At 40.7% G+C, this 25132-nt stretch overlaps 1 protein-coding gene across 6 annotated transcripts; it reads left to right on the top strand.

Moving 5' to 3' along the window:
- Positions 1 to 535: 535 nt before the first annotated feature.
- Positions 536 to 25132, top strand: klhl13 (kelch-like family member 13). 6 transcript variants are annotated; one of them, XM_055514678.1, is made up of 9 exons: positions 536 to 868; positions 2001 to 2072; positions 9665 to 9736; positions 13234 to 13375; positions 14651 to 14783; positions 15732 to 15928; positions 16916 to 17711; positions 19876 to 19989; positions 24060 to 25132. In XM_055514678.1, the coding sequence occupies exons 2-9, from the start codon at positions 2020 to 2022 to the stop codon at positions 24545 to 24547; spliced, it is 1995 nt and encodes a 664-aa protein (XP_055370653.1). In that variant the 5' UTR covers positions 536 to 868; positions 2001 to 2019; the 3' UTR covers positions 24548 to 25132. The 6 variants fall into 6 exon arrangements, with proteins under 6 accessions (XP_055370653.1, XP_055370654.1, XP_055370655.1 ...); XM_055514679.1 differs by having other exon boundaries at positions 536 to 958; XM_055514680.1 differs by lacking the exon at positions 9665 to 9736 and having other exon boundaries at positions 541 to 958.

Raw genomic sequence — 25132 nt, 5'->3', positions numbered from 1 at the left:
GGTCAGAATTAGTCACCTTGGTAAAACATGAACATAAATTTGCATACATGATGCAGAGGGTACTAAGTAGACCAGAATTAATGGATATGTCCTTTACACTTAGCATTTTTCTTTTAAAACCCATAAACTGTTTCCTATTCATGAATACATAATAAGCACCAAGACCATACTCACTTGTCATCAATTTTGCAAGGCTGCTGTCATCAGCATATATATATATATATATATATATATATATATATATATATATATATATATATATATATATATATATATATATATATATATATATATATATATATATATGACGTGTACCAGTAAAGTAAAACCTATATCCTCCTATATCCCAATTAGCCCACTTAGAAATGTTGAATGAAATGAAATGAATGAATCGTATTAGGATAATCAGCCTAAAAGTTCAAATTTGTGCTTCAGTCAGAGCAATCACAGCAGGAGGTTCCTTCTATATGCCCCATTCTGTACCAGTGTGCGCTGTCACTTTCAAACCGAGTGATCGCGCCGGGAGCTCAGGCCGAGTGTCGTCCAGACCAGCTGGACCTTTCGGACACACATATAAATGCCCACAAACAATGGAGTGGAGCCCAGCGATGCAGCCCATTAGTTTCCCACTTGACACGCTCTAGACAGACGAGTCTGCTTTGGAACCACTTTTTTTAGCAACACGCTTGGAGCCAATGGGAACAGATGGCCATACTCTTCCACCAACAGCAAGTTTGGATGCTCCAGCGCTCCCAGTAAGCGGCGACTGCATTGGATAAAGCGGGGAAGGAGGCTCCGGTGGCATAAGTGGATTTGAGGGCTGAGAAGGAAAACAAGGACGCTAGTTAACGCTCTGTCGGTGTTAAAGGTATGCTAGCTCTTCTTTAAAAGTCTATTCAACACACGTTTCAGACGCCGTGAAATGCCATAGACTGTGAATTGACTTGAACAAATACCAGTAAGTCACGTTAGTCACAATCATGCTGTTGGTGTCAAACCAGCCAACCATACTAACTACTAACTAACCCAACTAACTCATGGTGGGACTCCGCAGGTTGGCGGTGTCGCTGGTTAGTGCTGAGCGAACAGTTGGCGGAAAACGTCCGCATAATTTGACTGTGACTAACTTGACAGCCACGCAGGCGGCCGCCGTGCTTGTCCGACGTTATTTCCAGCTAGCCGCTGTTAACACTAAAGGGCTAGCCTAGCTGGCTAGCTTTAGCCTGCTCCCACTGGAGCTGTAATGACAGTGGGAGACGGGGAACACGCGAACGGGTTCACGGGGCTCCCACGCTCACGGGCTTCACAACACATTTGTGTAGTCGGGATTTCAACACCACGTTTGTAAACGACGGCAGCCCAAGCTTCTGCTAGCACACCGGCTACCTGGTCTTGGACTTAGTTTCCCCCTGCATGCGCCACTTAGCTAGCTCTAAACACTCCCCGTCCGTCTAAACCTCAGCACTTTGCAGAGGCGACCTGTCACCGCCACCAGCTGTGCGTCAACTACGATCGCGTCCAAAACGCGCTCACGACTACGGCTTTAAAGCAACTATCCTGCAAACTTTATTGCATTCATTACATCAGAGATTGGTTTGTGCGCTCTTTTATTTTCAACGCCCGAAACCTAAGGAGCTTTATCCTAGAAATGTCCCTCTGTCCAGCAGCGCGCACGCTACGGATATTTTTAGCTGTAATTAGCCTAGTTATGTGAAAAGCAACAAGTGAAAAACGTGTCTGCGGCGGAGACTGAGGGTGAAGGAGGTCCCGCACCTCGCAATCAACCCGAAATCCCAGCGGGGATTCTCCCGGTCCAGTTTAGCGGTGGGATCCGGGCACAGAGGGGCGTTTATGTAGTTTACGCCACGTAACAGGTTGCCAGTGTAACTTTGTCGCTTACTTTTTTCTTCCTCTCTGCACGTCGTGGAGATTGAATATCAGCTTCACACTGCGCATGTCTGTCAACAAACGGGATAAGTGCTACTTTTCTGTGTTTTGAGGTGTGATTTTGGCGAGGGTATGGAGCACCCTGTGCACAGAGGGGAGACGATGCCTGTTGGACTGCATGACAGGTAACAACACTGACTCCTGCTCCGATGTTGTTGTTAGGACCTGTTTTATTATTGATTCAATACAAATAAGCACCTTTCTTTAGGTTGTCAAAGTTTGCTTTCAGTCTTTTTTGCTGTTTTTAACATTACCACCTGGAACTGCGTGACTGATGTATTGCTTCCCCCTGGAATCCTAAGCGTTAATCAGATAATCCCTGATTAGGTTGTAAGAAAGAAAAGCAGGACAGGTACTTAAAGCACAGAGGGGGGTGGGTTGCAGCTCTTCTGAATCCTTTTACAGGTGTAGTGCGTTCGTATTTCATTGTCTCACTGTCCATGACAGAACACCCCAGTCACAGAAGCAGGGAAGTGGGCACCTGCCCATTTAAAAAATAAATCTTAACTGAACATACTGTAGGTTGGAAATTTATTCAGATTACACAATGGAAGTGCTATAATAAGGAAACTGTAGTGGATTGTGGACTATCAGCAAATGTAGAGAGTAAACAGACTGTCAATACACAATGCAACACACAGGCACTTTTCTTTTAAGTAATTATTTGCTCGCCTGTGGCTAAACCTAAATTGTTCTATAGCTGTTTGTGTTTAGACAACACAATTCGTGTTAACATAAAGGCATTTTGCAGCTTCACACGTGGCTATCTTGAGTTCAATATGCTACGCGTGACTTCCAGCAAGAGAGAAAATAACAGATGGCTCAGCACATTTGAACACGTTTTATTTGGGTATGGAGGATTGACAGTACAAGGATACACATGACTTACTGAGGTCAATATTGAAATAGACATTTAGAAGTTATATTAGGACGTGGTAATGCTGGCTTTGTTTTTCTGCTGAAAGTTTTAGCTGTACAAATGTCCTTTTTCTTTCTTTCTGTGGGCAGTATCCATTGGCTTCATATGGGAATATCTTGGAATTAGACCTGCACATTGAAGCATTGGGGACATGAACTTGCTTGGCAGTTTTTGAGTGTTTTATCAAGTCTGTTGCAGAAAAGCTCTCTGAACAAAAGTGTCACTGTGTGGAGGTGGATGAGAAACTACACCAACTGGATAGGCAGTTATGGATGTAGTCAGTTTTTAGACCAAAGAACTGTAATTAATGCAGGTAGAGGATGCAATAAAATGGAAATTACAGATTTCTCTTTAAAACATAATTTTGGCTTTATTTAAGTGAGTGAAAGAGAAATGTGGAAAGTGTTGTTGAATTACTCAGATCTTGAATTTAACATCGATGTTGACAGATAATGTGTTTAAAAGAGGCCTCTTTTATACTTCAATTCAAAATGCTTTCAATAGTATGCAATCACACTCTGCTACACACAGTGTGAAATGTAAAAGCCAAGAAGTAATGATTTTTCTCACACATCAGAGTGGGTGCCAGTTTTGGGAGAACAGCATTGTAGAGCTGAGGATAACAGGTGTAGCTTAGAGCTTTTAGGCTTTGTCAGAGGAGACATGATGGCTGCCCTGCTGCAGACAAGGTCACTCCACCGTTTAAGGTATAAGCTATGAGGCCCAAAGGTGGACCGACAGGCTTGGCAGAAAATGGGGAAAGGGTCAGTACAAGGATGTCTATGTAAAACAATGAGTCATACCCAGGATGCCTTGAAACATGTCTGTTTTACAAGTTAATATACATATTCATATCTTTTAAATGCAACAGTCCAGGGAACTAATTACCAGAGTGAATTAATTACTATTAGCTTGCCATTATCATTTGGGGTTAAATGGAAAAAGAAATGCAGAATAAAGAAATAACCTCAGTCCTTGTACTTGCACATACTGTACAGAATGAAGCTGAAATGTGGCATTAGGACCAATTATCTAAACTGATGGACAGCTTTTGAGAAGAAATATCAACTCTGTCAAGAGAAGCAATTTGTGCTTCCACTTTAAAATGTCTAATGAAACCTTTTTGATCAATAGTTTGTTGGAATGGTAAATAATGTAGAAAAGGAAAGTTTTCCAAAGTTTGTTTTGTGACAGTATTGACTGAACGGGCCGCCCTTGTTATTTTGACTGTGGCAGTTTAATCTTTACCCGATGGAGCAGAACTAATCGGAATTGACAATATGTCAAACAAAGTGACTACTGTAAGTAAGCTGGAAGATACTAGATTACAACATTGGACTACATTTAATGCCTGTATATATTTTATTACTACACCTTCTTAAAAATGCAAATAGTGCTCTTTTTAATATTTTCTGAAAATTCGCTTCTAAATTTACTTAAAGCTAAACTCACTTTTAATGTTATGCTTTACCACTCACTAAAATAACTTACTGATTTCGCATATATATGGGTGTCATTGAACATTCAGTTCTTAATTTTCTTTCCTGCGATTGTCTCCCAGAACCGTGATCTCAACAAGGGGGCGCTGTTGCTCATTTTCTAGGCGGTTCACAAACTCTGAAAGGGTGATGGGAAGGCAGGGCTTGTTTCCCCCTCCTACCACGAGACAGCCGTGAATGCAGCAGGGCAAGCAGTCGTGGTGGATGCAACCTATTGGCTTCCCAGCGCTGCCGCTAAAGTCACAACCCTGGCTGTAGCCTGCACTGCCTCGACCTGTGTGCGTTAACTGCTGCTCTCCCACCCCCTTGAATGGTGTGGGCAGAGTGGGATGGAAGACTGCACTGGAAGTCTTTTCGTGGAAATGGTTTTTGCTGTTGGTACTGCTTTAGCACCATTCTGGTGACAACAACATGCCGTTGAAATGGAAAAGCGGTTCTCCTGTCAGCTGGAAATTCCCAGTGCCAGTTCTTAAGACATCCAGGTCCTCACCCCTTTCGCCTGCCTACATGTGAGTAAGAGCTGGACACAATTCACATTGTGCTGCTTTGGCAATGTATTCAGAGTGTAAATTTGTTTGTTTTCAGGTTTATGTTAAGCTTTAAAAAATTACCGCCACGCAACTGTGTTTTTGTTGCAGACCTAATTAGGCAGAATGCGATTGAACCTTGTAGCGTGTCAAGCGGTTTGGCTTGTTCAGTATGCATTTTATGGTCTGTTGGCAGAACGCTTTGCTCTTGGGCAGAATGACTTCCATTGTCACCAGCCCGGACATGGCAAGCACCACATCCCCAGCTCTTGCCCTCTCCCTGTGGCTGTGTTTATTTGGGAGCAGGGATTGAGCAGCTTGGGAGGAGCCTGCCTTTGTCAGGATGTCTGGTGTGCCCTGGTTTAGAAGCTATTGTCATCTGCTACTGTTCAGGAGGGGGGGAAGGGTAAAATGAAAGGACTTCACATAGGCTTTCGCCATCCTCCCCATCAGCCTGGTTTCCAGAGATGTGCTGAAATAGGACGAGTGTCTTATTTGATTTCTCATCAGTCAAGTGCCAACATTGCTTTGACCTACAGAGAGAGAGAAGCAAATTCTTGGTGGGGTGGGGGCAATTTAAGTCAGGCTAGGTTAGCTGATAGCCTAAAGGTAGTTTTATAGGCTAGCAGGGCTTATACTTGGATGGGTTTTTACAAAATTGGATTAATGCAGTTTTCACTTACCATTACTTATAAGCTTAAGAGCCTATTTAGCTAGTTTTACACAACTGTTTACTTTGAACATGAGTGCAAGAGAAATTCATGCTTCAGATTCAGTTTTTGCATTATTTATAATTTATTACATTGTATTTTAAATTGTTACTTAGTAAATTTTAATTTGTTCAATATTGACACTATGCATATTGTAATTTTATATATATGATTTTTTTTACTTATACCTATTGACATTCATGCCTGTGTCCTTGCCAGTAATTTTCTTATCTTATTTGTAGCAATAATAATAATAATAATAATAATAATAATAATAATAATAGTTGTTATTATTATTATTATTATTATTAGTGATAGAATCTACAGTGTATATACACAGTACCTAACATTGTTTAAAAAGCAAAAAGAAGACAACTCATAAAAGCCTGGAAGCACAATAAGTGCATCCACTACTCAAGTGACTCAGCTTTACATATTTATATCAAATACTGTACACACACTGGGCAAGTGAAGCATAGTCAAGCCTTAAGACTCCACCTTATGCTGCCAGTGTGGTTCTGACCCACTAGACCACTTACTATTTTGAAGCATGTTTATTGTAAGCTATGTTTTCAGGCAGCATGATATTAGATCCCCAATTATAGGTTTCTCTGTGGTCAGGCAGCACTCGCTTTATAGCCTCTTGATTGGTCTGTCCATTTGGCTTGAGACATTTTTAACTTGGTTTGCTGGGAGAGTAATACTTTGTCATTGTGATGCGTTGAGTACACAGAGTTCTTGGAATACCTGACATACGTGAGGTGTTAAGTATTTAGACTTGTTTGTGCAATGTGCTCGCCTTTATTTTAACCACCTTAATCTTTGACTGCAAGTATAGGTCGTGCATTCATAAGGGCTTTTCTTTTGTTTTGACTTAAGTTATTGAAATAAATATCATCCTTCGTCTTAGGGTGGTTCAATTCTAAGCTGTGTGTGTGTGTGTGTGACTGCTGTCTTTAGTAATCCCATTCATCGTTACTTGTTTTCTTTTTTGCACGTTGTGACATTCAATGTTAAAAGGTACATATCTGCATCTGTTTCTCATAGGTTGTTTTTGATAATAGGACCTTCCCCACCCTGGTTACAGTAGATGCTTGTAAATTGCAATAATATGTTTTTTAGACTTTGCTCAGTCTTTAAAAGTAGAGTCTGGAGGACTATTCTTAGGGTGGCAGGATCTGAGGCTCTAGTAAAACCTTTTAACATACTTGCATACAACTTTAAAAAAAATAAAAACTCTTAAAGCCTATTTAATAGACATTTTCAAATGTAGATGCTTCTCATATCACGGTCATATCCTGTGCTGCTGTTATTATGTTACGCTGTCAGAGGTAAATGGCGCATTAGTTTACATACATACAAGCATACATACCTACCTAATAGGCCAGATGCATTACTTTTTAATCATTAAACAAATCATCTTTTCTAAAATAATCAGAACATAGTCGCTATTACGAGTGACATCCACCTGCATGAGAGCTGGAGTCTGCACTTGACGGTTGACCTTTTAATTTGAGTTTAAATATTAACCATCACTGACAAAAAACGCTAAAACTACAATACTTGTCAGCATATTGTAAATTTGCTGATCAGTGTAGTGATGGCAGGACCCACCATCAGGCGTAGCATACATTTGTGACTTTGCTTAAGTATGCATACCAGCATGTGCGTTACGGGAACTACTCTCTCATGCTTTTTGTGCTATATCGGTCAAGAAGAATGTCAACTGACAGCTTTCAGATGTAGATTTTTAAATTAAATGATGTATCTTTTTTTTTCTTGCCTACCGAGTCACTGATCACAGTGATGTAAAATGACATGATCATTTTTGTTTTACATTTGCATGTATTATTGTTTATCTGAGAAACATGGGATAATGAATGACCCCGTGCTGAGTGCAACATCTGCTGGTTTTCCTAAATATGGCCCGCACTGTGCTGCATTTTCAACATTCATCTGTCCATGTTTTCTCTGGACACGCAGTTAAAGCCTATCTGTGCTGCCGATAAGTTTAGTAAACATTTTAAATGGTGATAGAGCTTTTAATTTACCAGCCTTTTGAAATAGGCTTTAAGATTCTTTTGATTACTTGCTATTTGTACATAATGCAATATTCACCCAGGGATTTCAGTCTGAAAAAAGTAATGTCTTTGCCCGTGTCACTTTCTCACTCACTCACTCATGCACACACACATACACTGTTAAACTGTAATGAAGCTAGGTGAGGATTCACTACACAGCTGATTGGTCAAGGATGTCTGGTTTAAAAAAAAAAAAAAAAAGTAAATAAATCAAAACCTAAAATAAAAAGAATGTGGTGTCTTGAACTCCATTATGGAATGAATCATATTAAATTCACCTTGGTAGTGTTAATTATCTTTACAATGGGGGGGTTCACTTTAACGATTGCGTTTGTGTTTAGATTGCGCCGTCTGTATGCAGAACTGTGCCTCTGCTCATTTGAATCCAGGCAAAATTATGCTGACACTTATTCCCCGCTGCTTTGACACATATCTTGCCGTTTTGTTTAGAGTCTGGATTCAGTACTTGAGTGCACATCCCCTACTTAGTCTACATATGCTGAATAATGCCCCAGATCTGCAGACTGGCCTATTTTTTTGTGGTTGCTGAAAATATTTAAAACTTTCTACCCACGGTAATATTACTTTGACTGCAGTTGTGTGTTGTTTTTTTAATATTCTTAGCTGGGTCACGTTTCTACTCTCAGGACCCTTCAGGTTAATTTAGCTTTTGGTTCATGTTGACAGATTTGTGTGCACCACCCACATGAAAATGCATTCTGAAGCTTCCTTCCTTGCTCGGCTTAACCACGTGCTTTTGAAATTTTATTTTTAGTTACACTTGAAGTTGTCAGCACATTGATGAGAAGGCCTTGACCTTAATGTGCTCTTTGATTATAAAGTTTAATTACAGAGTCATTAAGGCGTACAGTCTGCTAAGATTATAGTAGCAATTGGAACAATTATCTGGAGATCATGGGTAGTTTATCCTACAGATGGAGTGAAACCCTTACTTTGTCACTTCATTGTTCCAGATCATAAATCTGAATTGAATCTAAAGAATGCAACACAATCACAGAATATAGATTTTTAATTTCTTGAGCTTTTTTTACACTATGGCTCTTTGTGCGTTTGTTCAACATTAAGCAGATTTCCTTACACTTTTTTATAAGTGCCCAAAAACTGATTTTCTTTATGTAATTTCCATAATGCATAAAAGCATTAATATTAAATTTCTCATTTGCAGCTATCCATTGAGTTAGTTAAGCCAGAGCAGTAATTAGGAAGTGCAGATTTTAATCAGAATGGGCACAGCAAAATCCCATTTGTCTGACACATGGGACACAGATGTTTGCAATAATATGATAAGTGATTGCTTCCTTTTTACCGCAACTCTAATAAATGGCTGGAAAAACCAGTGTCTGTGTTTAAAAAAACAATCAAAAAAAACATCTTCCATTTTAGTATTGCATAAATTCTCTGCATTCAATACAGTGCACATCTAACACTTTCTGCCGTACATCGTTTGTGTGTGAGGTTGGGATACGGAAGCAAGAGCTCACACCTTCATGAGATACTGACAGATTTTTAATTTTTTTGTTTCCTAGTGTTCTAATAAGGGAGGTGTGCTGCAATGAGAGATGCTGTGGTGGAGTGGTTACTACTGTGGGGAATAAAATGTTGTATGTAAACTTGAACTGGTTCACAGGAAACACAAAAACCTAGCGATTAGTTATAAATAAATTAAACAAAGGTTTAATATAGCAAATAAAGTCACACCTTAAGCTGCCATTGCATTAGTATTGTTAGTATTGTGAACTTATGAAGGAGGGGTCTAGATCTTGGTCCAGGTTTTCCTGGACCAATTCAGAAATGGCTGAGTTGTGCTAAAGTTTTTTTTGTTGTGTGTTTTGTTCTTTTTCTCACTGACTGGTCATATTTGCAGTTAGAGATTTGGCCTGTGATCTCTGCTGTCTTTGAGAAGAGCAGAACTTTTATGTGGGATGCTGTAGCTGTTGTCTTCTTTGTTTCGTTCTGGCAGCCACCAACACTCCTTTGTGGTTTGGACAACCCACTCTCTCCTCGCTGCCTGTCCGACTTACCACCTGACGGGGTAAATGTACCAGTACATTGCCTGTGCTGTGTGTCAGTGTGATTGTGACCACCGTTTGAGCCGTGCCAGATTCTCAGCGTTTAGTGGTGTGCAGAAAATACAAGATGTGGTCCATGATCATCTCCTTGTAAATTGTGCCTTGTTTTTGATCCCATCCTCTCATTGTCATTGGAGAAATGTACCTGTTGTAGAGTATTAAACATTTAGTTATGTATGTAATAGACTTCAGCATGTGTAGTGTAGACCATCAGGTTGTGGTTTTCCTTACCTCCTGTGGCTTTGTGTTTGTTTTCTTTTTGATATCTCCTCACTGGTCTTTCCACTTGTTCCTTGGTTTTCGTACAGCATGTGAAAAGAATGAAGATTAGATTCAACCTGACCTTCTCCCAGTATTTGTCTAATGCTGCTTATACCCCAAATGTCTTTAGCCTAGTACTTTTTTGGGGGGGGACTGTTGGCACCAGTTTTTACATGTTCAAATGCAAAGATACGAGTCGACATGGGATGACAAAATGTTCAGTCACTAAAGTGAAGTGTGTTTCTGGAATAAAAGTTGAGTTGTTTCCTCTTGGACCCACAGATGTTGCAAATCCTGCATTTCTGACTTTAACCAGATTATACAACCACAGAATTATGCTGGTGTCTAACTGTTTTTCAGATCCAGATTACTTTGGGTAATTGTGACTCACAGCTTTGCCATGAAATGTGTAATCAAGGGTGGTCCATAAACCTGTCTCCAAGTATTAATAGGTTTAAACTCCCTCAGACTCTGCGTGCAGTAGCCACACATACTGTAGCATGACGAAGGTCCCCTTCTATATGAATTATATTTATGGCAGTATGCTTGACAAACCTTAAAGGGATCACTTCATATAAACCTTTACTGATAAACAAATTGGATGAAGTGTCCTTATGTCTGCTATTTTTTTCATTAGAAGCCCAACACTAACAGTTATAGACTATAATTTTAAAAATGCAAATAAAAGACTATTTTGCTGGTTATTGGGATTGTAAACTAGCTAGTTGTCCGTCCCCTTTATGTCTGCATTAAAATGTCTTTTGATCCTGAAAATACAAGGACTATTTTGTTATGGTAAAATGTTCCACTTTCTAAAAACAGACATTGAAACAGACATTATTGAATTGCTTCCTTATACAGTTGCAAGTGTATAAGGAAGCAATTCAACACCCCACCCATTTGCATAAATTGGTCATGAAATGAGGTTTGATCTTCATCACTGTCACAAATATTAGCAAACACAACATTTCCAATGATGTGTTAAAGTACGTTTGCTGTTTCTTTTTTCTCGTCACTGTGTTAAATAGGTGTGGTATATACAAAAGATCAGACCTTTCTGTGCACCATATTGTGAGTATGGTGATGCCTAGATCACATTTTATGTTTAATTTATGCAGAAAACGAAAATATTGTAAAATGTAATTTAATTTTTCTTTGTTTGTTTGTATAATCAACCCAAAACGCATTAGTCTTTGTCACCTGACAAGCGCTGGGATGTTTCAAGATGTGTACATGTGAGATGTATTTGAAGCTGAACCACATATTTTTATAAGCAGGCCTGTCTTCACCTGAAGATGAAGTCTCTTGTGTCTCGAATGTCACATTCATTGACTCTATTGTTATCTCGCTATATATATTGAAGGGGAATAGTTGTAGTATTTTAAGATAGCTCATTATTCAGTGTGTTATTCATAGACGTTGCGTCTCCCCGTACAGAGACAGGATTAAAATCAAATGGATGCTGCTATCGAATTGTTCACTTTATTTCAGTCACAAGTGATCCGTAAATGATTAACATACAATTTTACCATATTAATTATAAGCATGTATCATCCTAAACCTTTTCTGAACAGGTTTAAAAGATTGGTTGTAACCTTGGAACAAGGGAACCCTCAGGAGCTTGTCTTAATTTGAGCCTGTCTCTACTTATATATATAAATCTATAGAGACAATCTTGCAACATCCCACGGACTCTTTCTTTTTTTTTTTTTTTTTTTTTTTTTTACTACCCAAATGAGCTTTTTTGTTTGTCAGTTTTCTCAGCACAAATTGTACTAATATCCCAGGAGTGATATCCCGAGAGTGTTCCCCCTGGGGTTTTGAGTCACACTTGCTGTCTTTCCACTTCATTCTCCGTGGAGCAGTTATGGGATTTACTCCATATTAGACTGCAAATTTTGGTTCTAGTTATTGCACAATTTGTGACGTGTAAAGCATTTTATAGTTTGACTGTTGAAAAAATGAAATTATAGACAGCTATAATATTAAACTCAGTTTAGCATTTTTCTCGTTGCTTTTCCTGACAGATGTCTGTTTACAAAATGATTACACAGTGAAAAAAACTTTACAAAAAGTCATTTTATTTCAGTCATCAGCAGTCTCCCAGGTTGTTTTATGTATCACTTGTCAGATTACAAAACATAGCAATTCTGCGCTAGGTTTTCTGCTGGGCAGTTTGTTTATTTCATGTCGTATTCACTTCTCATCGCTCTCTGTGCACTTAATCAAGGAAGGAGACATCCACACCCAATATGCTTCAAAGCCTCACACATACTAAAGGTTTTATTATATTTTAACATGTTGACTATAGCTTTAAAACACAGAAGTTTGTAAATCAGTTCTCTGCTTGGTAAGACCTAGGAAAGGTATTATTAAAGGTATTTATGACCTTTCCGCTTATAAATACTCAAGCAAAGACAAAGAAATATAAAGTTTCCTACATGATTGATAGCAGCAATGTGTTTGGCGCATGGCTTTCTCTTTCAATTTCATTGTATTCTAATGGGAAATCGCTGCATTTTTGTGTAGGACAGAAGTGCTTTCATCAAGAACACTAAACAGTGACAGGCTTGACTAAGTTAGAAACATCACCGTACCTGGCCTCCCCGTTGTTGTGTGTCAGGCACAATTTGGGTTATATACATAGCACATTTATTGCTGCTGCTTCTCCGATTACACAACCCAGCAATTTAGTACATAACTGAGATATTTGTCTTCTAAACCATTAGATGACTGATCCATGTACTGAAAAGTCATTACTGTTGTTTGGGAGAAAAATGTCTTGAAGCTATAATTTGGTTATAATGTACATCCTGAGCTCCTCCTATACAAAATGTTATTTAATACTGACATCTCAGGAAGTAGAAAGAAAAGAAACACCGCATACTGTGTATTCAAATATTTTGAAGTACTAGACAAAATCAAATATGGAAGCTGCCAGTCATAGTGTGACCTCTGAGGAGTTGTTTAGATGGATGGATGTCATTATTTCCCCCCTCCTGTTGGTCCAGTTTTACAAATGTGCAACTTTTTAGGTAACCGCTTATCTAACAATTGGGCTACCACCACCCAATATGTCCTTAAGTAGGGTCACTTTGGAAACTTCTTTGTCCTACTTTCCATAGGCTAAAATTAGATAGAAACATGTATTTTTTTTATGTTTTTAAGCAAAACCCTCTTCTCTCCTTTTTCCTACTAGATCCCTTGTGGAGGACGACGACGCCCACATGAAAGTGGCTCTGGGCTATGGTGATATGGGCATCTCTGCTCACCTTCAGGCATCAAAGACAGGAAACACTCGATTTTTTACAAGCAACACACACAGCTCAGTGGTTCTTCAGGTGAGAGTTCAGATGCATAACAACACAATGAATGTTTAGTCAAATGTCAAGCTTGTGCAATAATAATAATTTGCCTTCTCCTTTGAGGATTCTTTGAGCAATGTACAGTAGTCTAACCAGCTCTCTGCATAAAGGTTTGCCATCTGAAGCATTAACATTACAATACAGGACCTCTCTTAACCCGAACAGCAAAATCAAAACCGTTTCAAATGGCAAGAATTACTGTGAACAATTAAATAGATTAAATAACACTGCAGTCATTAGATTTGGAATCTGGCTTCTGTGTAATTTGAAAAGTGAGCAAAATGTGAATGTGCTGTTAAATTCCTTATAAAGATAATGTATTGTAATAACTATTGAACTATTGTTAGATCCTCTATTGGTAGCCTGCACTTAACAGTCCAAGGACATCGAATTCAGAAAACAACTGACCTCTGCCTGTGTTAATACCTGATTTGTAATAGTTTCTGAATAGCAGAGCTGAATAACAACACCATTACAGAGAAGAAGGCTTCTTTTCATTTGCATAATGTGTATTGGTTAAGAATCTGTCTTAATATGTAGTGGGTGCTGGCGTTGCGCTTAGTCCCAGGATGCTGTAGCCACAGGCCTTCATCACAAACTCTCATTGAAAAGGATAGACTAGTTCTGCTGCTTGTTTTCTCTTGGTGTCAGCACATTACCAGAATCATAATGATTATTCAGACCATATTTCTTTGCTTCCTGATGGTAAATCTCAGTTTACTGGTGGCTTTGTAAACAGCCTACTGTATATAAACAGGAGGTACGTATGTTAGAAAAGTTTTCTGTTTGGAAAGTAGATAAAAGACCATATAGTAATTGTGCGACTTTAAGCATGCAGGAGACCACTAAACGGTAAGGAAAAAAAAAATATCTCAAACTCTATCTAATGCCTCCATGCTGAACAACTCCCCTCTGTGTTGCTATGCCTACAGGGGAACAATATAGCTGTAGTTCTGAACATGCCATTCTCAACCAGTTAAACTATGTGCAAGACAGTCAAGAAAACAAGCAGTCCACCGTCAGTCAGGCAGCTCAAGTGGACCAGCGGGACACCACGTACCATTCAGGGCTTTTGAGCTCACATTTGACAGACCATGAGTAAACGGTGTTTTAGTGGGAATTACAGTTTTGTACGGGTCTAACATTGAGTCTGTTTCTGTCAGTTCCCTTCTCTGTAATCAGGCCAGGACATCTCTCTCTCAGCAAAGCCTGTTAACGCTTGTACTGTATGTAACTTTTTTTGGTACTCAGGGATTTGACCAGCTGAGGATAGAGGGTCTGCTATGTGACGTCACCCTGGTAGCCGGGGATGGAGATGAAGCGTTCCCTGTACACCGCGCCATGATGGCCTCCTCCTCCGATTATTTCAAAGCCATGTTCACAGGTGTGTTACTACAAAGCTTCAAAGCCTCTCACAGACCAGAAGACCTGCTTCTTAGTGCAACAGGCATTTTACCGGTACTAATTAGACACTTATTTATTTTATGTGGGGTGAACTTGTTTTTGCAGTCTTGCGTGAGCTTGCCTGCTTTAAATGTGCTCCCTCCTGCACAGTATTTTTATGCTTTTACACCGTCATGTCATGTCATGTCATGTCAGTGAGTAATTTCTCTGGGTTACAGTAAATGACAACCTGACCTTGTTTCCCCCATTACTCCAGTATCATGTTACTATTATTCCAGACCATCCTTATCAAGCCATTATTATGCATTTGTGGTTGTTTTTTTCTAATAAATACTGGATCTGAATCTAAACGTGGCCGAATAAAATCTTTGACACACAAAATGTAAAATAATCTTCATTACCTTTTTTAAATCAACTGTGTGGAAAGAATTCTATGTAGTGGATGTTAAATGATGATGTTTTAGGATATTATTTTTTTGGTTTGTTTTTAAATGATATATTGTCAAATATAATAATAATAATGCTACGAAAAAATTAAAACTACATAAAGTTTAAGAATTTTTGTACAGTTGACATTTAAAATAAGTGTTATGGTGTAGAAAGTTTTTGAAATGACTTGAAGTGAGAAATTGCACTGCAGAGTTAGGGTACTACACAGTAGGTGGTGATACTGGAGAGCTGGGTAGGCAATAATGCAAACGTATCCTTTAAGACCATAAATCCATACTCTTGAACTAAACCTTTTTCATTAACATCTAGACATACATAATAGCAGCTTTAGCTTTGTGTTAGAAGTGGAAGAAATAGCTACAGTATAAGACCACTCATAGGTTTGATTAAGAAAGTCTAATTAAATAAGATATGCATGACTTGTACCCTGTTGAAGTAGCTTCCTTTTTGTTCTAAAGCTTTCTCTTTTCTGCTTCAGGTGGGATGAAAGAACAGGACTTAATGTGCATTAAGCTCCATGGAGTTAATCGAATAGGCCTGAAGAAGATCATTGACTTCATCTACACAGCCAAGTTGTCACTTAACATGGAGAATCTTCAAGACACACTCGAAGCAGCCAGCTTCTTACAAATTCTCCCTGTGCTGGACTTCTGCAAAGTGTTTCTTATATCAGGGGTAAGGAAACCAGCTACGGATGGTCTTGTAGTAGTACTGCACGAAAAAATAAAGGGAAAACATTGTGAATTTGTAAGGATTTTTAAATTTGTTCCCTAGATCCAATGTATAAATTGTTTAGAACTACATAACAATAGTCAACGTAAACCACAATCCAACAGCCCAAAAAAGCTCAATTATGCTGAAAATCAAACTGTCAAGATGTCAAGTTTCACACTTATCCAAGTTGTGTGGATTTCATCTGGGGTTTCCTTCCCAGACCTGGATCAGGGCTCAGTGAGCTAATGGAAAGTCTGTCATGTTACTTGGTGGTATTGGGTACACCGATGCATAATGTCCCACAGGTGCTCAAGGAAGCTTGAGAACCAGTCAGGGGCATGCCTTTGCCTTTGCCTTCCAGCAACTGCCTACACACTCTGGCCACATGAGGCCATTATCCTGCACCAGGAGAAACCCAGGGCCCACTGCACTGTGCAGTGTGATAGGGCCGTAGGTATTGTCTCATCCTGCCAGTAGTGACGAGGATACTAGCAAAACGCATCACGGTTTTGCTGTTCCTCTCCATTTATTGTCACACTTTCGTTCAAAAATCAGATGAAACCGATTCATAGTCGGCTCTACTTCAAAATGGACAGAATAATATCTCTAAAATATCAGTTTAACACGAAGTCAGTCATATTTCAATGTTCCCTCAGTGTATAAGTTTGCTCATTTCTTATTGATGCAGTCTAAAGCTAAAATGTGTTACAGTAAGTTTACATTGATGTAAAACCGAGAAAAACTTCCTCTTGTACACTCCTTGCTGCGTGTGCTCTGTGCTGTCTTGGTAGTTTTAGTTGAAGACTGCAGCATCCCTTTTATGCCAGATTCTGTCTTTGCAGAATCATTCTACAGAAATGAGATTCTATACACAAGATCCAGTTGTTCATGCTCTGTGGTTTGCTGTCAGCTGCTGTTTGCCAAAATTTAGATTTTTCTTCTGTGCAGGTTTCTCTTGACAACTGTGTAGAGGTGGGGCGCATTGCCAACACATATAATCTCACAGAAGTGGACAAATATGTCAACAACTTCATCCTGAAGAACTTTCCCTCGCTGCTGGGTACAGGAGAGTTTGTCAAGCTACCGTTTGAACGATTGGCTTTCGTACTATCCAGCAACAGCTTGAAACACTGCACGGAGTTGGACTTGTTCAAGGCCGCGTGCCGTTGGCTGCGCTACGAAGACAGCCGCATGGACTATGCCGCGAAGCTCATGAAGAACATCCGGTTTCCCCTCATGAACCCGCAGGAGCTCATCAATCACGTGCAGACGGTTGACTTTATGCGCACGGACAATACCTGTGTCAACCTTCTCCTGGAAGCTAGCAACTACCAAATGATGCCCTACATGCAGCCAGTTATGCAGTCAGAACGGACAGCCATCCGCTCGGACAGCGCCCATCTCGTCACCCTGGGTGGGGTCCTGCGCCAGCAGCTCGTCGTCAGTAAGGAGCTGCGACTGTTCGACGAGAAGGCCCATGAGTGGAAGGCCCTGGCGCCCATGGATGCACCGCGGTACCAACACGGCATCGCGGTCATTGGCAACTTCCTCTATGTGGTGGGCGGCCAAAGCAACTACGACACCAAAGGCAAGACGGCGGTGGACACGGTGTTCCGGTATGACCCTCGCTACAACAAGTGGATCCAGGTGGCATGCCTTAATGAGAAACGCACCTTCTTCCACCTCAGTGCACTCAAGGGACACCTCTACGCTGTAGGGGGACGGAATGCTGCCGGGGAGCTCGGTGAGTGTTTTTCCCTGCTTTCTTTGTTTTCTTGCCAGTAGTAAGAGCTTTTTGTCAATATTGGATGACATTTTCCAGTTAAATATCAAAATGCAGCAGGAGAATGACTGTGTTTAGTTTACCCTGCCAGCATGCTGACATGGGTAATCAAGTCTTGTACCTATATATCATTTGCTCTTCCATGTTGCATGCATAATGGCTGTGTCATTTAATAAAAGGTAGTCACTATGTACAAGATCATCAACACCTTTAATACGGGAGAATGCATCTTAATATTGAGTTTAATGTATTATATTATGTATTACTTCGCTTAAGATCTGCATTTTGTGATATCTTTATCTGTTTATTGTTGTTTGGTTGATGTTGAGTAACCCGTCTGGAATCTGCACCCGTAACTGTGGACCACAGAGAGGTGCCACCCAATACTTAAATCCTGCTCTGAAGCTGCAGTGGGCAGATAGAGGCCAGTGTGCAGAGTGTCTCTTCCTCTGGGTTATAATTAGACCGAAGAGCACAGCCACAGTTCACTGCGTGTCTACACAACTGCCTTTTCTGCTTTACGTTCCACTGACCTTGCGCTGCATGTGGTTTGTCCATGATGTTTTTCCCTGGTGTGCCCAACCCTTGTTATTTTTTTTTCTCTGGGCTAGGCCATATACTGGTTTTATTGTTATCTTTAATGAATTTAAAAGGCGGAGGTGGAGGAAGGTTTTAATCTGGTTTGGTGCTCTTAGTTGTGTGTTCTGATTTTTTTTTCTTAAAAAATTATACTTTCAACCAACAAAGATGTTATTTTTAATATGCTTGTTTACATTTGAAAATCAGTGAGTTAGTAGAGTACAGTATTTATTGTCCCACATTCAGATTTAATCTAATGAGATCTTGGGATCAGTGGTTCACAGTTACTGCAATGTTCATATCTCCATATTAATGAGGGGAAAAAGGCTTGATTCATAAAAATCATTGATATTTCTTTGGGATTACTTTTGACACAGTTTTATTATAGAAAGGAGAATGGGAATGTGTTAACTTCCTGTTTTACCTCCTTTTTACGAGATGCACTACATACGAGAAATATTACACAGCAAAAATCCCAAGGTCGATGGTTCTCAGTTTGTTTTGGCTGCAAGCTTGTTCAAGTAGAAAATATTTAAAGACAATATTAATGAAACAATACCGGATTGTGTCTTGTGAAACTCCTTTTTTCTTTTTGCTTTTGTGACCTGTCTCCACGGAGTATTTACTGTGTCTTTGACCCCCACCCTGGGATTTGCTGCTGTATAAGGTCAGAGAATAATGCCAGCTGCCAGCTCGCTCCTTGGAGGGTACTCTTGATTTTTAGTAGGAACAGAAATTAGTGCTAATCAGAATTGTGACCTTTTTAGGCTTTTTATAAGAAGATTAAACCTTCATATGAAATCAAATGCATTTTTTGTAACTGCTCTGGTTCTGTTCTTGTTTGTACAGTAGGTACATTAGCCTGATTGAACTCCTTGTTCACTACCTGAATGTTTTTCAGTTTTAACTTTGACCTGAATGTGAGCACCTCGTGAACACACAATTCAACAGTTTCTATACCAGCATTGTTTTATGTACATTGTGTCCTACCTCCACAAAATAGCTGCTGGATTCTTTTTACACTTTGAGGAAGCAGACTAGACGAGCTCTCCTCAGCTGGCCCAGTATGAATGTTTTAAAATTCTCTTTAATTCAACCAATACCTTTTTTTTTTTTTTTTTTTTTTTTTAAACCATCCGGTCTTGAAGTTGATCAAAACGTCTTCTACTGGCCCTCTGCTTTGACAGAATTTCCAGCAAGGTCCTCCTTGTTGCTCTAAGCCTTTTCACCAGCAGCTCCATCTACGCTGGTTATTAGGGGTTCACCCAGCCTCCACGTGCTCACCTACAAATACTCTAACTCTTGATGTTCACATTGATCTAGTGAAAGCATCCTCAGGGACCTTTACAGAGTAGGATCTCAGTTTTCCTATTTCCCATGGAGTCGGTTTGTTCAGTGCTGGTAGGGTTGTGTGCTGTATTTAAATCCATGTTGTAGCTCCCACGCCGAGTCCCTCCAAGGCCTCATTTGCTGCTGTTTGTCCTTCTTAGTTGTGTCTTGACCTACTTTCTGCTAATATCTTCTTTTTTCTCTCTCTTCCTTTAAGCTACTGTGGAGTGCTACAACCCAAGGACAAATGAATGGACATACGTTGCCAAAATGAATGAGCCACATTACGGCCATGCAGGAACAGTGTATGGTGGCTACATGTATATTTCAGGTAAGTGGCTCAAATGAATAAATCTGCAATGAGCCCAAAGTCAGGGAAGCAGTGTACTGTTAAAAACAGATCTAACATCTTGTCATCGTAATTGGATTTCATTTCAGTTCGCTGTAGTTTCTAATTAGGTCAATTTTTTTTCTTCTCTCTGCATCTCGTGGTAACAAATAGCTGATTACATCTTATAACGATCAACACCAGGAAATCTGTTCTGGTTACCTCATCTGACAACTTTCTTCCAAGCTTCACTGCATGTGTCATGTGTTGCATGAGTCATCGAGAGATGTGTGTTCGCGTTCGTGAGTTCTGCTTTGTCTTCAGTAAAACACAATTAAATTTTGTGTCATATGCCAATTTCTCACCTATTGGCACCTTTTGAGAGTGGAGAGAGTATATTTTAAGTAGTATTGCTCACACCACGCTGAACACAATGTTCGACAGGGGCAGCGAGGGGGCACTGAGATGGAGCCTATAGGCACTCACTACTGACTCTTTAGGTGTCACCTCTGTCCTTGTTCACTTCATAGGATTGAAAACAAATCCTGCATTATGGAGATGAGCCCTAGTTCTTCTGTGTGACTAATCCAGAGCGATGCTACAAAGGAAGGGGGGAGTCAGAAGGGGGGGTGGCAGTGAAATGGGGAAGGATGGAGAAAGTAGAGGACTGAAACCTGTGTAGGAGGTGTAACACAGAAGAGTCTGTGTTAATCCCTTCTGGCCGTGGGTACTGTCATCCCTCTACAGCACACGAACAAACACTTTTCATAAATGTGGAAAATGTGAAGCTATTTTTTAATGTGGTAGGTAACAAATGTAAATGTGTCGCTTCCTGAAAGTCACTAAAATAAATACACGTTTACAGTGCTTTTGAAGGAATCACAGTTCAAATTCCAGAAAGATCTAGTAAAAAAGCACAGAGTACACAACAGCAAGGAAATAAACCAAGTGTTTGAGATGTGCAGCTGCACATAGGAATTTCAATGAGAGCCTATGGAATGCTTAAATAGAAGATAATATTTACCTTGACACTGGCAAATGAATGAATATATAAAATATTAATCTCTAGCAACAGCAGTATTAAGCTTATGGCAAACGCACACAGATTTGACACATACTCCTTGATTTTGATTACTGTGCACAAAGCCATTGAATCAAATCCATAATCCACAGATCTTATTACTTCTGCAACACCCTTGTCAGCAGCGTGTAGGTCTAGACATGGGACATTACCTGCCATGGTTCTTCCAGCAATCAGACCTCTTGTTTCTCCTGCTCCCAAACACGAGCGTTGCAGGAGCTGCCACTGTGTGCAGTGAAGTGTGAAACTGACCAGTGCGGCCCCTTAATTCACTTTCATTCTTTCTGGAAACGTTGTACAAACCAATAACTGGATATTTTTTCACAATTATTTTTACAAAGGGCCAAGTAGCTGTATTTGAATTAATTGGTATTTTCTTTTGCAAGCAGAAGGCTGGGGCATAGTTTAAACTACGCTTCCCACATGACTTGTCGAAGATTGATATCACAGTAGAGCAAAGATGAAAGTCAGGTTTCCACTTTTTAAAATAAATACACAGAGAACGTGAACAGCATCCAGACGGAGCTCATCTATTGGTAGCCAGCTGTTTTTCAATCATTTTTCCTCAGACGGAGGAACATATCTGCTCTTTATTCACTGTATTTATTTTCCACATATTTCAATAGTGAGTGTTTTTTCCATTTCTGTTTTCATCTAGGTGGTTTAAAGCCTCCAATTTTATTACTGTAACACCTTGCTGAGCCATGGCCTGGTGTCATGCTCTGCACCTGCAGCAGCTGAAACGGTGAAGATGCAGCGTAGCGCTGATCAAGCAGCTAAATGCAGCTGTGCACTGTAATTCATCATTCGAAGAAACGTGCACAGCTTAGCTGGAATAACGGCGCTGAGCAGGGAGTAGCGCTTTTAATGCAAATGGTGCAGGCAAACAAGTGTAATTCATTAGAGGACTTTTATGGCACCCAGGCCATAATGTCACACCCACAGTCTCAGGGTTTGTAGCCTCGCTGTGCAAGGTGAACCACACCGAAGTGCAGTTGTGTGTCTCTCCGTCACTGCAGATCAGGTCACATTCTCGGGCTCCGCCGCTGTGCTGTCTGGAGGTATTTTGTCAGCCGGATGAACCTGACAGATGCACTCAGCCCACAGACCATCACAGCTCAAGTGGTGTGGCAGAGTTCAGACATAAATTCTGAGTCGGAGTGCATCCTCTGGTCTACGGTCACACGTGAGAGTAAAAGGGCTGCGTGAGATCATGTGGTCTTTATAGTTCAGACTATTTAAGTTCTCTACAGTAATTGAAAATACTGAAAGCTTTGAGTAATTCAGACCTTCAGGTGTTTTGAGACACATCGTTACAGGCACATATTTGTTATTATCATATTTCCAAATCCGTGCGAGTGTTTTGAGTGTACCTATCCAGATAGCATTGGTTCTTATTGCAGCACAGGGTGGGTAGTGTGTCTGTAATGTCTGCACACCAAATGTTGTGCATATTGACATACTGTCATTGCTCATTGCTAATAGTGTGGGTGTCGGTTAAAACTGTTGCAATCTATATAGTGCGCTGAAAATATCCTGCCTCCTACTCGTTGTAATATAGTGTCCAAAAGTCTGTTCTGTATGCTCTGCATAGTACACACAGCGCCTTCATAGTCAACACAATGCGCTGAACCTCATAGACATGGATAGGACCATTCTGTGACTCAGCATCTGTCAACAATGGCCCAAATGCCCGAACTTGTAATCTTCTCCTGTGCAGTATATCGAACAGCAGCTCAAATTAGTTTGATTGTAGAAGGTCAGGGTCCCTTCAGGGGCTGATATGGAGGAACGTGGCTTATTAATCGGTGATATGATGGAGGGATTTGACTGCACTCCATTTTTTCTGGAACTCGTGTTGGGACAGTTTCATTACAGTCGGTGCATTTCACTGGATTCGTTGGAATTTGCTGATGCCTGTTTTTTTTTTTCTTCTTCTTCTCTTCTCACCTTTTGTGTCATTGGCTTCTCTCAGTTCCAGCACTGATTTAAGCACCCAAGCTGGCGACTGGTTTTACAAGGAAACTTTCAGCGAAACGTGTTTTATGCACTATGAATGTGTAACAGACAATATACTTAACAGCTCTGGTCTTTGCCGCTTATAGAAGGAAGTGAAGTGTTTGGCTTCAGCTTGGCAAATATTTGCCTGTTCTGCCATTACTTGGTACCAGAATACTCATCAAATGTCACTGTAACAGTGAAAGACCAAAGTCCTTAAAATAAATTGAAACGGCAGCAGGGCCTCTTGAGAGGAATTATAAGGACCCTACCTCCCCTCCAGCAATGTTCTGTTGTCAGGATTTTAATAGCCGACTCGCCCCGCGGATTACTTGGATAAAGAAAATGGATAGTCAGGCTGTCGTTGGATTTGATCAATTAAGGAGGTGATCTGAGTCATGGCAGCCGATGAGGCAGCGCAGGCCGCAACAATCAGCCGAGCACACGATCACTGGGCAGCAGCAAAAAGAGGGTTTGTGCCTCCATTCAGCGTGCTCCGTAAATCTTCGCTGCATTTGCTGCTAGTCACTCTGCCTTGGGGGGGAGGGTTGGGCTGGCTTCCACCCAAATGCATGCTGGGATTGTGTTCCTCTTTTATTTTAAGCCTTCCCTGTAGACATGTCCCGTTTTTTTGTTTTTTTTTCTCTTCCTCCCCACTTTTTTTTGTGTATCCCATCGCCAGCCTGTGTGTCTGCATGCTCTGGCTCTGTAATGACTGCTCATCATCTGCTCAACATTACACTGTACAACAATACAATATTGGAATATTGGTGTCACTCCAGTTTGTAAATGATGGTTTACACTGTATTGAAGGTTGAGTCAGGAATGATGAGGTTTATTTTTTTTTTTTTCACTTCCTATTAGATGGTTTTCGGTGAAAGTGAAAATGTAGCTTGATCAGTGAACGAGTCACTGCTTGGTCTGACTGACAACTGTAAAATCTGTTTTCTTCCCCTAAATGCTCTCATTTGAGCCTTTTGCTTTGTTCCTGCAGGGGGAATTACTCATGACACTTTTCAGAAGGAGCTAATGTGTTTCGACCCGGATGCGGATAAATGGACTCAGAAGGCGCCCATGACTACAGTGCGTGGCCTCCACTGCATGTGCACGGTGGGCGACCGCCTTTACGTGATCGGTGGAAACCACTTCCGAGGTACCAGCGACTACGACGACGTGCTGAGCTGCGAGTACTACTCCCCCGCCCTTGACTTGTGGACAACTATATCCCCCATGCTGCGAGGCCAGAGTGACGTTGGCGTGGCCGTGTTTGAGAATAAGATCTACGTGGTGGGGGGGTACTCGTGGAACAATCGCTGCATGGTGGAAATCGTACAGAAGTACGACCCAGAGAAGGACGAATGGCACAAAGTGTTTGACTTACCGGAGTCACTGGGCGGCATCCGGGCCTGCACTCTCACAGTTTTCCCCCCTGAGGATATTTCAGGCTCCCCCTCCAGAGAGTCGCCCCTCTCAGCACCTTGATGAGCAAAGGGGGGGAACCCACTATGCTCACACCCCCCTTCCCTCCTCCCACCCAACCCCCTCAACAAACACACCTTATAGACATTGTTTGCACTTCCTCTTTGGACTACATCTGTACTGTATCCCCAAGTTCCCAAGTCCACCTCCCCTCAAGCTGTGCAGAACCCCCTCCCTAAGTCAATAAAGCTACATACCGAAACGGTTCGGCAACCTAATTACATGTTAATGTTGCATACTCGGTATATTTTGGCAGGAAGTACCTTGACTTGAAAAGTGACTTTGCAAAATCAACTTTTCTACCTGATGTCTACAAAGTTTTCGTAGGACACTCCACCTTGAGACGCTGACTACCACACTGACTCTCTCCCTCGTCTAGTCTCTGCCAGGTTAGATGCAGGTGACCCCAGAGAGCTGAAGCCTAGGGACAGACGAGCTCCGAACCTCGGCTGGTTTTTAACTCAGGGGTTGGCCAAGGCCCCATCTACGTCTCTCATACAGTTTCAGTTCTTTCCTGCTATTGCTATGAAGCTGTTAACAAAATGGTGTTTTCTAAATTTAATAAACATGATTTTGAAAGTAATTAAA

The sequence above is a fragment of the Betta splendens genome, chromosome 14, assembly GCF_900634795.4.
Source record: "Betta splendens chromosome 14, fBetSpl5.4, whole genome shotgun sequence".
Lineage (NCBI taxonomy): Eukaryota > Metazoa > Chordata > Actinopteri > Anabantiformes > Osphronemidae > Betta > Betta splendens.
Note: the sequence above shows the minus strand (reverse complement) of the source record. Positions and strands in the feature narration are given on the sequence as shown.

Excerpts from the sequence above, each read along its gene's own strand:
- klhl13 (XM_041073752.2), top strand. The coding sequence starts at position 4,777 with ATGCCGTTGAAATGGAAAAGCGGTTCTCCTGTCAGCTGGAAATTCCCA. Across the intron at positions 14,784-15,731 it reads TTTCAAAGCCATGTTCACAG|GTGGGATGAAAGAACAGGAC; the intron begins GTGTGTTACTAC and ends TTTCTGCTTCAG. Across the intron at positions 15,929-16,915 it reads AAGTGTTTCTTATATCAGGG|GTTTCTCTTGACAACTGTGT; the intron begins GTAAGGAAACCA and ends TCTTCTGTGCAG.